The sequence below is a fragment of the Bos mutus genome, chromosome 18, assembly GCF_027580195.1.
Source record: "Bos mutus isolate GX-2022 chromosome 18, NWIPB_WYAK_1.1, whole genome shotgun sequence".
Lineage (NCBI taxonomy): Eukaryota > Metazoa > Chordata > Mammalia > Artiodactyla > Bovidae > Bos > Bos mutus.
The window spans coordinates 10767485-10779927 of record NC_091634.1 but is presented as its reverse complement, the minus strand read 5'-3'; the positions used below and the strand labels follow the sequence as shown (position 1 = coordinate 10779927).

The 12443-nt window shown below is 41.5% G+C and overlaps 2 protein-coding genes across 2 annotated transcripts in view; both read left to right on the top strand.

The window, feature by feature from the left end:
• The window catches only part of LOC102269092 (zinc finger protein 721), a 40309-nt gene extending 37571 nt beyond the window's left edge, over positions 1–2738 (top strand). The window contains 2 exon segments of the mRNA XM_005897296.3: positions 876–2667; positions 2669–2738. Coding sequence (XP_005897358.2) covers positions 876–2667; positions 2669–2738 — 1862 coding nt within the window.
• A 2760-nt stretch (positions 2739–5498) lies between these two features.
• Positions 5499–12443, top strand: part of LOC138991759 (zinc finger protein 226-like) — a 16131-nt gene continuing 9186 nt past the window's right edge. Inside the window, exons 1-2 of the mRNA XM_070387570.1 lie at positions 5499–5635; positions 11212–11257. Of these exons, the coding sequence (XP_070243671.1) occupies positions 5631–5635; positions 11212–11257 (51 nt within the window). The 5' untranslated portion in view covers positions 5499–5630. The remainder of the gene's footprint in view (positions 5636–11211; positions 11258–12443) is intronic.

Here is a 12443-nt window from a genome sequence, read left to right as displayed (position 1 = left end):
TTAGACTCAGTTTTTGAGGGATTTTTTTGGTAAAACATGAGCCATGGTAAGAAATGCATGCTTTGTCATAACAAAAACCTGCATTTCAGGTGTTGGAGATTTATATGTATCACTTTCATAGGTATTTCATGTGATGACCCCTTTCCTGTTGATGATGATGCTGGTTCTTTTTTCTTTTTAAATATTTATTTTTATTTACTTTATTTGGCTGCACTGGGTTTTCCAGAATGTCATATAGTTGGAATTACACAGTATGTATGCTTGTCAGATTGGCTTCTATTTAGAAACTTAGAAATATGTATTTACATTTCCTCCACATCTTTTCCTGGCTTGGTAGTACATTTCTTGTTAGCACTGAATAATATTCCATTGTGTGGAAGTACCATACTTTTTATTTATACATTTACCTGCTGAAGGGCATCTTAGTTGCTTCCAAGTTTTATTTACAAAAAAAGTTATTGCTTTCCCTTAAAGGTCTAGTTGATTCATATTTTATTATCTATATAACTTTTTTGTCTGCATCATTTACTAACTATCAAGTTTACTATTGGAGATTCTACACTGCCTTTGAATCCAATAGAAAATGTCTATAGGTGAACAGTTTGAATCTAATTATCAATTTTTCAAGTTAAATTTTTGACATCTAACTTGCACCTCATGGAGGAAGCTTGTTATGCTTAGTGGGTAGGAGCGACCTGGACCACCACTTGGTTTCAACTGGCATGCAAATCAGAGCACATGACACACAATGGAAGAGACAAACTGAACATTCTCTGGATTCACTCACGTCTCATACTCTCTCCTAAATGTGAAATCTTGAAAACAGCGAACAGAACCTTCAGTTGTCCACATCTCTGAATTTTGTGTCTTTGCAGAAGAAAAGATCCAAAGTGAGATGGAGACTATTTCAGAAGTAGGACCACATGAAGAGCTTTCCTGCTGGCAGATCTGGCGACACATTGCAAGTGACTTAACCAGGTGTCAAGACTCCAGGATAAAATGTTCTGAATTCCACCAACAATGTGACTCACCTGGCCAGAATGGGGCAGGACTATCTGTAATTCACACAGGCCAGATACCTTCTCAGTGTAATGAATGTACAAAATCTTTTGATGATCTCTCCAACTTTGACCTTCATCAACAAATTCACTCAGGAGAGAAGTCTCATACATGTTGTGAGTGTGGAAAAAGCTTCTGTTACAGCTCAGCACTTCGCATTCATCAGAGAGTGCACTCGGGAGAGAAACGCTATAAGTGTGATGAGTGTGGCAAGGAATTCAGCCAGAGTTCACAGCTGCAAATTCATCAGAAAGTCCACACTGTAGAGAAGCCATTCAGATGTGAGCAGTGTGGGAAAGGCTTCAGTCGTAGATCAACACTTACTGTTCATTGTAAATTACACACGGGAGATAAACCTTACACTTGTGACAAATGTGGAAGGGCCTTCATTCATGCTTCACATCTTCAGGAACATCAGAGAATCCACACTGGGGAGAAACCATTCAAATGTGATATATGTGGTAAGAACTTCCGCCGCAGATCAGCACTTAACAGTCATTGTATGGTCCACACTGGAGAGAAACCATACAAATGTGAGGAGTGTGGGAAATGTTTCACTTGTAGCTCAAATCTGCATATCCACCAGAGGGTCCACACAGGAGAGAAACCTTATAAATGTGAGGAGTGCAGTAAATGCTTTGTTCAACCTTCACAATTTCAGGCCCATCGGAGAATTCACACTGGAGAGAAACCATATGTATGTAAAGTGTGTGGTAAGGGCTTCATTTACAGTTCAAGTTTTCAAGCCCATCAGGGAGTCCACACAGGAGAGAAACCATACAGATGTGATGAGTGTGGGAAGAACTTCAGGATGAAAATCCATTATCAAGTTCATCTGGTCGTCCACACAGGAGAAAAACCCTATAAATGTGAGGTATGTGGGAAAGGCTTTCGTCAGAGTTCATATCTTAAAATCCATCAAAAGGCCCACAGCATAGAGAAACCCTACAAGTGCGAGGAGTGTGGGCAGGGCTTCAATCAGAATTCACGACTTCAGATCCACCAGCTGATCCATACTGGTGAGAAACCATACAAATGCGAAGAGTGTGGGAAGGGATTCAGTCGTAGAGCAGATCTTAAAATTCACTGCAGAATCCACACCGGAGAGAAACCGTATAATTGTGAGGAGTGTGGAAAAGTCTTTAGTCAGGCGTCTCATCTTCTGACCCATCAGAGAGTCCACAGTGGGGAAAAACCATTCAAATGTGAAGAGTGTGACAAGAGCTTCGGTCGGAGTTCACACCTTCAAGCCCACCAAAAAGTCCACACTGGAGAAAAGCCATTCAAATGTGAGGAGTGTGGGAAGGGCTTTAAGTGGAGCCTGAACCTCGACATGCATCAGAGGGTCCACACAGGAGAGAAACCATATAAGTGTGGGGAGTGTGGGAAGCACTTCAGTCAGGCCTCAAGTCTTCAGCTTCATCAGAGTGTCCACACTGGAGAGAAGCCCTACAGATGTGATGTGTGTGGTAAAGTCTTCAGTCGGTCTTCACAGCTTCAGTATCACAGGCGTGTTCACACAGGGGAGAAACCTTACAAGTGTGAGACGTGTGGTAAGAGCTTCAGTTGGCGCTCCAATCTTGTAAGTCATCACAAAATTCATACTGGAGATATATGAAAGCAATGAGAGTGGTAAGAACATCAGGGAACTGTCAGAGGAAAGAAGTTCCACAAAATGATTGTTTCAAAAAACTCATGTGCAACCCTAAATTCTTGCAAGTGTCAGGTCTCATAGGAGGGAAGGTGTTGGGTATCAAAGCAGTAGCTGAACATATCCCAGTGTTCACCAGACCACACAGCAGAAACCTCCTCTGAGTGGTGCAGTAAGGGTTGCATTCAGAACTTTGACATTTGTCAGATACCACTTAGGGAGATAGCACTTAGAGAGGAAGAGTTTGGTCTTGCCTTTAATGAAAGTGTAAGTATGGGCTTGTCAAAACTGATGTCCAGGAGAATGTGAGCTCCATGAGGGCAGGCACTTGGATGCTAAATCTACACAACCTTAACATCAACTTTTGCTTGTAGGTGTGCTCAGCTCATGTATGTTAAATAAACCAAAAGGGGGAAATGTACACTATATGAAAATTGTTTCAGAGGAGGAAACCTACCAAGTAAAATTAATTCAGGAAGTGATCATTTGTTGAAGTACAGAAAACCACTTGATATTATAATCTGAAGTATTAATATGATATGAGCCTATTGCAACTGGCTCCTTGCCTCCCACAGCCTCTGTTCTCAAGTAGAGTTATTTTCTGAGGCCCTGTCTAGTTTTCCAAGGATTGTGTCTAATATAAAATTGAACTGTCTTGCAGATTTTTTTTTCTGACAGTACAAACTGAAAATGTTACTAACTTTGCAACAGTAGGTAACTGTATACTTTACAATTGATTTTTTATGAGTCACTCAATGTTAAGGCAGGATTTACTGTAACATTTTGAAAATGTCACAAAAATTGTTACTAGAAAAAATTTTATTGGTCGACCTTGAACTTACTGATTTCTAATTCCCTGCATTATTATCCAGACTTTGAAATGTTTGCTTACTAAGAACTGTAGCATTTCTTCTGTCAAAACTTCTCAGGTAGAGGCTATGCCATATTTTTCATACACATCCATGAGGAAAATACCCAGGAAAATGTAGGAATTTGATAAAATTATTAAATGTAGTATTGAGGCAAGACTGACATTTATGTCCTTTGACCTATTGGTAGCAGTAAAGCATGGTTTTGGGAAAGGAGTACTTATCAGTATCTAGGTTGTATATCTCTTTGATCTCAAAATCATATAATTGAATGTTTTTGATTATGAAGTTAAAATACGAAAAAGATAAGCACCACATCAATGATGTCACTGAATTTTTTTAAAGGAAATAATTGTACAGCTGTAGGAATTTGAGTTTTACTATATTTGTATATTAATCTGAAGCCATTAAAATTATGGCAAATATAATGGCAAGAGATACACAATATGGGCTTTGAGGGGTCACAGATTGTAACCTTCAGAGTATAATCGAATCTGTGTGTGTGTGCATGTGCATGTACACATACATCTGTATGTAGACATGCATAAGATCATGTGTAAAGGGATACCCTTCCATAGTGGTTTTCCTTAGTTAGGAGCATTTTGTGGTATTTTTTTATTTTATAATTTCCTGTTATGGTTTTTTCATTGACCAGTACTATCAAAGCAGGAAATTACAATAGAATTTTTAAAAATTACTAGTAAATATCCCTTGTAGTTAACACCACATAATATGATTGTTCTATATTGTCATAAGGCATATAAAGATCAAAATTATGATAGGATCCCAGAAGCCAATTTCAAAATTAAAAAAAAAAATTCTGATTGTTTTGTATACACAGATAAATTGATGTTTCAACCATTAAATCTTTATGCTGTACTTTAAATACGGAACATGGAGAGGGCAAATTCAGTAGCTGGAAACGAAGTAGATGTACCTTCAATGGCATCTGACTCTTTGCGACCCTGTGGACTGTATCCTGACAGGCTCTTCTGTCCATAGAATTGTCCAGGCAAGAATACTGGAATGTGTTGCCATGCCCTCTTCCAGGGGATTTTCCCGACCTAGGTATTGATCCCGTCTCCTGCATTGCCGGCAGATTCTTTACATGTGTGGCTCACCTGGTAAAGAATCCGCCTGCAATGTGGGAAACCTGGTTGGGAAGATCCCCTGGAGAAGGGAAAGGCTACCCACTCCAGTATTCTGGCCTGGAGAATTCCACAATCTGTATAGTCCATGGGGTCGCAAAAAGTCGGACACGATTGAGCGACTTTCACTTTTCCTGTTGAAAAGATGTGCGTGAGGAGGGAAAACAGAATTACAACAGAGGACCCTCTCGATGTGGAACCAGTAAGGACAAAGCATGTTTGGTCACATTTCAGGGATTGAGGTATTTTGACTTTTGACTTCAGCCTATTCCTAAGAAAGCCTAGTTTCCTTCTCTTATTTCAACAGTAACTCTGGGGTTTACCAGGAAGCCTCTATGGCTGGTAATAAATTTATGGCACTTAGGCCCTTGGACATGTCCAAAGTGCTTCTAAGCTTGTAACCCTGTTCTAAGGCTGACACAGTAGACTGGCAAGACATTTGCCTGAGACCTTAGGGGTTAAGGGAAGTGAAAACCAGGTGAACTGACCACTTCCTCATCAGGGGGCGAGGCTTTGACGGTTTTCCGCTCGGACCTTCGCTGGAAGTGTAGTCCAAGAGGGCGGTAGTGTGGAGGGCCCACACGCACTCCCTTTGTATTCTGGGATGTGTAGTCCAAAGCTCCGTGTAGGTTCGCACACTGCAGCTATAGTAAGGCTGGACTGCGAATGTCTCCCCACGGAATTCTGGGAAGTGTAGTCCAGGAGCTCCGGGTAGTCGCAGGCCCTTCGGCCCCGGGAAGACGACGTAGCAGCCATCTTTCGCTTGATGATGATGTTTCAGGTCCGCTTTTCACGATTCATTCAAACTTCCCCGAAATGCGCTTGGGGCCAGCATCTCCTGACCTTTCATTTGGAGAGAAAGAGAAGCAGCGGCTAGAAGCAGAGGTTTGACGGCCAAGGGTGATGATGTTCGTGCCCCTGGGCGGAGCGTTTGGTAGCATCCCGGGATGGGGCGGGCTCAGGTCGTGCTTCTTGGGATTTGAGGGTCTCCCCGGCTTTCTGAACCCCTAACCTGACCTCCCACTTATGAAGCTAACACTTTGGCTTCATACTCTGTCACACTGGGTGAGTTGCTTAACCCTTTTGTGTCTCCGTTGCTGTTCTGTAAAAGAGAAATAAAAGCAATGCTTTCTTAATACAGTATTTGGAGAAAAAAATAGCAAAAGGTCAACAAATGCCTGACACATGATTGTTATTAATGCTTCTGTAATTCAGAAGCACCTGGATTCTCACAGATTCTGAGAGCCCAGGAAACTGAATTGTCCTGGACTCCGGACTTGTTTAGAAAAGGGAGGGTTTCTTCTAGCTGGTACAAGAGGGTGTGAAATATAGGGGATCCAAACACAATCCTGGGATTTCACAACCTCCTTTCCTTCTCCAGCCCTGACTTCTCAGAAAGCGCTACACGAAGGAAGAGGCAACAGAGACCCACGGGAGTAGAACTCGGCATTCTTCTATTTAAGATACATAAACTGTAGAACGTATGGGGCATGAGTAATGATTGTAACTGTGCCTTGGTCACTTAAGTTCCGTTCCAAAAGCTTTATACTGATGAACACCTTTCCATCACACTGGCTCTGTGCATCGGTACTGCTCTTTTCTCTGCTTTAGAGATAAGGAGATGGAGCCAGGGAACACAACCCTATTGGCCCATCCTCACCTGAATAGTAAGCAGAGCTGCGGTTGTAACCCTGGGCAGGCGGAATCCAACACCTGAGTTTGCTAATCTCTTTGATATATTCTTGTTGAGCATAGGGAACTGACTAGAATCTCTTCATGAAAGTAGGTTGGGGCTTAAATGTGGGGACCTTGAGAGCAAAGTTTAGGTTATTCTGTGAAGTTTTTTTGTTTGTTGTATTTTGTGTGTGTGGTTTCTTTGGTTTCACCACACAGCTTGCTGGATCTTAGTTCCCTGACCAGGGATTGAACCAGGGCCCATGGCAGTGAAAGTACCGAGTCCTAACCAGGGACCACCAGGGAATTGCCTAGTCTATCAATTTTAAGATAGTTTTCTCAACTGGGTCATTTATTTTATTTCAAATAATATTTATGTTACAGAAGTAACAATCATTACGGTAAATGCAGATGTAAAGAAAAATTTTAATTACCCATAAGTTTAGGATGTAAAGATAACAGCTGTTAATGTTTTCGTGCCTTTTTGTCTGGTTACTCTTTGTTTGTGTGTGTGTTTAGTGGAGGCTGTTTTCTTTGGGACTGAGGTTACACTGCCTTGCTACTCAAATTGTGGTCCACAGGCCAGCAGCATTGGCATCACTTGGGTAGGAAGGCCCAGCCTTGAGCCCCATTCAAGACCTTCTGATTTAGAATTTCTGCATAGGGGGCCCAGAAGTCTGCATTCCAACAAGATCCTGTAGTAACTCCTCTGCATGTGAAAATATGAGAAGCTCAGGAAAGGATCTTTCTTGTCTGGAAACTGAGGCCGAGGAAATTGCTGGATGTCGCAGATAAAGCTGAGCTGGATAAAGCAGAACTTTACTTAGTTGGAGGGTTTTATTACCCCACTAATGATTGTCACTTGTCAGGGATCCTTGCAAAAAATCCTGACTTGAGCAAAAGGTAGCTAGCAAGTGTAGAATCAAAATGGAAGGGTATTAGATGTGAAGATATATCCCTTCCAGGCTTTTGGGGGTAGATTCATTGCTATCTTTTAAACTAGAGTGCTGTTGCTGGTGTTTAGTTGCTAGATTGTGTCCGACTCTATGGGACACCATGAACTGTAGCCCACCAGGCAGCTCTGTCCATGAGATTTTCCAGGCAGGAGTACTGGAGTGGGTTGCCTTTTCCTTCTCTAGGGGATCTTTCTCACCCAGGGATCAAACCCGAGTCTCCTGCTTGGTAGGCGGATTCTTTACCACTGAGCCACCTGGAAAGCCTCGTAAACTAGAGTACTTGTGCCTAAAGTGGGAAGATAACTAGTAGTTATTGTTAGTTAGTACTAGATATTTTTGCCATAGTCATCATCAGTGAACCACTACTATTATTACTATTGTTATTACTATGACTGTTTCTTAGCTTCTCTTTTTAAATTTTATTTCTTAAAATATTTATTGGAGTATAGCTGATGTGCTGTGTTATATGTTTTCTATAACTTTATTTTCATTAAAATATTAGGAAATAATATAAAAATAATTTCAAACAGAGAAAAGTTGCAAAAATAGTATAAGGAGTTCTCATATACTCTTTATGTGGAGTCACCAATTATTTCTGTTTTGCTCAGTTGCTCATTTGTGACCGCCAGGCAGCAGCCCCCAGGAACATACCTGTAATCAAAGAGCTCCGTTTGTTTGAGCTTACTGCAGCAAGGACACCTATGCCGCACTGGTGTCCTGGTAAGGAGGCAGTGAGGTATGGCTGTTTCTACGGTTTCGGTTCGTGTTAACTGAGTTGGGGAGAGCTTTAGGCAGTGAGAGTTTGTTCTGGATTGGATGGTGTCAAGAAGGAGATGCAATTTGACTACTGAATATCATAATGATTTGCATCTAGTGGATGAGAGAAACAAAATGGGACTGGAGTCATTATTAATGAAGTGGTCCATCACTTCATGTTTGCTGAGAGGACAGTTCTTTGTTTTTTTGGTTTTTTTTTTAAATATTATTTACTTGTGACTGCATCAGGTCTTAGTTGCGACAGATAGGCTTAGTGGCTCCACAGCATGTGGGATCTTAGTTCCCCGACCAGGGGTCCAGCCCACATCTCCTAAATTGGAAGGTGGATTCTCAACCCCTGGACTACCAGGGAAGTCCCAGTTCTTTGCTTATTTTTGTCTGTGTTATGGAGCAGCTTGTCTTTTTCTCATTTCGACACGATTCTTGTTGATCAGTTAAAAACACCAAGTTCGAGCCCTTTCTCTTGCTAGTTCTCAGTGCAGTGTGGTTTTTCATGGCTTTATCATGCTTGTATATTTTTTCGTTTGCAGAGCCAGTTGATCAAAAGGAGGTTAATGACATTGATAACACACTACTATCTAATGCACAGCCCATATTTACATTTTTTATTAGCCTTTTCTTTAAGATCTTGTTTAAAATTGAAATCTGGTTGACTTATAATATCATGTTTATTTCACAGCACAGTGATTCACTTATTTTTCAGATTCTTTTCCCTTATAGGTTACTACAAAATGTCGAGTGTAATTTCCCTGTGCTATACAGTAGGTCCTCGTTGGTTCTAATAAAGTCTTGGCAAGCCACTTTTCTTCTTCAAGGTGTAGTCCAGTTATATGCTTTGCACTTAATCTTTGTTTCATTAGTCTTCTTTAGCCCAGAATGATTTCTCAGACTTTTTGGCTTTTGATATTTTTGAAGAGTATTGATAAATTATGTTGTGGGAGGGCCCTCTTTTTTGGTTTCTCTGACCTTTGTTCATAATTAGGTTCCGGTTATACATTATCATTTTTAAAATAATTTTATTTATTTCTGGCTGTGCTGGGTCTTTGCTGCTGCACGGGCTTTGCTCTGGTTATGGTGAGCGGGGGCTGCACTCTAGTGCAGTGCACGGGCTTCTGACTGTGGTGGCTTCTCTCATTGTGGAGCACAGGTTCTACAGCTTGTGGGCTCAGTAGTTGTGAAACACAGGCTTAGTTGCTCCACAGCATGTGGTATCTTCCCAGATCCAGGATAGAACCCATGTCTTCTGCATTGGTAGACAGATTCCTCACTACTGAGCCACCTAAGGAAGCTGTGGTTTATCTGATACTTGTTCATGATTAGATTCAGGTTATGCATTTAAAAAATAATTTTACTCATTTGTGTTTGGCTGTGCTGGGTCTTCGTTGCTGCACGGGCTTTTCTCTAACTGTGGTGCCCGGGCTTCTCCTTGCGGTGGCTCCTCTTGTTGTGGAGCTCAGGCTCTAGGCCACGTGGGCTTCAGTAGTTGCAGCTTGAGGGCTCCGTAGTTGTGGCTCACGGGCTCTAGAGCACAGACGGGTTTAGTAGTTGGGACACATGGGTTTAATTGCTTCATAGTATGTGGATCTTCCTGGACCAGGGATCAAACTCATCTCCTGCATTGGCAGGTGGATTCTTTACCACTGAGTCACCAGAGAAGCCCTGGTTTATCTGATATTTGTTCATAACTGGATTCAGGTTATCCACTATTAACAGTGATGCCCCAGAAGTGGTGAGGCAGCCCTCTAAGGCATCATACCAAGCAAATGTCAGTTTGTGGGTTTGTTCCAGCTGGTGATTTCAGCTTTGTGTGCTTGGTTAAGGTGTCTGCGAAGTAACTGTTGTCCTTTTTGCAATTAATATTTTGAAGCAATGTGGCTATCTTACTCTGCACTAAACTTTTCCAAATTTTAGCACCCATTGATGATTTTCTGTCTTTCATTCTACAGTTATTAGTTTGTGTTCTACCATAGGGGGGAAGCTCTCTCTTCTCATCCATTTATTTCTATTTGGCTGCATCGGGTCTTAGTTGTGTTGCACGCACGTCTATCTACTTGCGACACTTGGCTCAGTACTTGTGGCTGAGTTGCCCCGAAACACAGGGATCCTAGCTCCTTGACCAGGGATCAAACCTGTGTCCTCTGCATTGGAATGCAAATTCTCAACCATTGGACCACCAGGGAGTCCCTTCATCCATTTATTTCTTAAACATTTCTTTCTTTATAATCCAGATTCCTGTATGGAATTTTTTGGTATGGACTGTCAAGGTGTTTCTTATTATTGTTGCAGAATCCAGGCTTTTATTAGTTCTCTTTACATCTGTGCATAATTGTCAAAAGGGTACTTCCTGGTTAAAAAGAAACAATGTATTTTTATATCTTTTATAAAAGTTTGCCTATTTCAGTTTAAATATTAATGTTGTGGTAACAAAATTATGAGGAATACAAGCAGAAGTTTGCAGAACTCTAAAAGCTCCCATTTCGGGACAACAACCTGGGACCTGCCCATATTTGACAGTGTTCTGTTGCTAGAAACCACATCTATAAGGATCATTTCAAATTGTACAATATCATCTGCTTTACCACAGTTGCTGAGAAATAAGAAATCCTGACGGGGTTCTCAGAGCTTTCTGCCTTACACCAGTCTCATGAGGTGGATACCCCTGTTCTCCCGTACTTGCTGATGACAGAATTGAGGCGGAGAGATGTTAATAATTTGCCGAAGATGACACTGCTAGTGAGTGGTATAGCCCGGATTTCAGCCCATGTGTGTTGACTCCAAAGCCTGCTCTTACTCACATGGTCTCTTATTACACCTTGGAATAAGAATGACCACTGTGGAAGCCGCAGCACACTGATAGGGCCAGTGTGTGGGTGGGCACGTTGCTCCCTGAACAGCTAATGAGAGAGGTCTCGGAGGCATTTGCTATCAGTGCAGGATCCCTCTCAAGCCCACTCGGCTGCAGCCACTTGGAGGACTGAGTGCCTTGCTGATTCACAGTGAGTCCCACCTGGGTTAGTCACGTTTTTGTAAACCAGTTTTCACTGACTTCTTTCTGCTTTCCCCCACTGTCTTCCTAGGACTCTGCACTTCCCTGGAAGGAGAGAGAAGATGAACATGTTCATGGTGAGTAGAGCTTGTCTCTCTTGCTGTTAAAAAATACCATTTTTGTACTCAGAGATTTTACATGGATTTTTCTTTCTTTGTTTGTAATTGAAGTATAGCTTCCCTGATAGCTCAGTTGGTAAAGAATCCGCCTGCAATGCAGGAGACCCCGGTTCAATTCCTGGGTCTGGAAGATCTGCTGGAGAAGGAATAGGCTACCCACTCCAGTGTTCTTGGGCTTCCCTTGTGGCTCAGCTGGTAAAGAATCCACCTGCAATGCGGGAAACCTGGGTTCAATCCCTGGGTTGGGAAGATCCCCTGGAGAAGGGAAAGGCTACCCACTCTACTATTCTGGCCTGGAGAAGTCCATGGACTGTATAGTCCATGGAGTCGCAAAGAGTCGGACATGACTGAGTGACTTTCACTTTCACTTTTCACTTTCATAGTTGATTTACAATGTTGTGTTAGTTTCAGGTACAGCAAAATGATTCAAGTATATATATGTGTATGTATATATATATTCAGATTCTTTTCCCTTACAAGGAAATATTCTGTAATAACAAAATACTGACTGTAGTTCCCTGTGGGTTTTTCTTTTTCAAGGAGAGTCTAAGCCTGTGAAGACCTTTGTGAGCCATGTGTGCTTTTTAAAAAATTCCTGTCTTATGTAATTAGTTTTGGTTTTAATTTTGGTTTTATTTTGTCATTTTTTATTTCACAAGTAAAAGAAAAATTAAGGGACATGAAGAACATCTTCCACTTTAATATTTCCCAGCTTACAAATTAGCTGCTTTTATATTTCTGTAATCTCTTCATCATGTGTATTCATAGCTGTGTATTTGTATTTATAACATAGTAGTAGTTGTATTAGTCGCTCAGTCATGTCTGATTCTTGGTGACCCCACAGACTGTAGCCTGCCAGGCCCCTCTGTCCATGGATTCTTTGGGCAAGAATACTGGAGTGGGTAGCCTTTCCTTTTGCTAAAGGATCTTCCCAACCCAGGAATCGAACCTGGGTCTCTTGCATTGCAGGCAGATTGTTTACCATCTGAGCTACAGGGAAACTCATTTATAAAATAGATATAGTTTAAAAACTTTTCTCATTTAATACTACCTAACATTTGCTTTTAATTGCTTTATCATGTTCCCAAAACTTCAGTCATGTCTGTCGTGTCTGACTCTTTGCAACCCCATGGGCTACAGGACG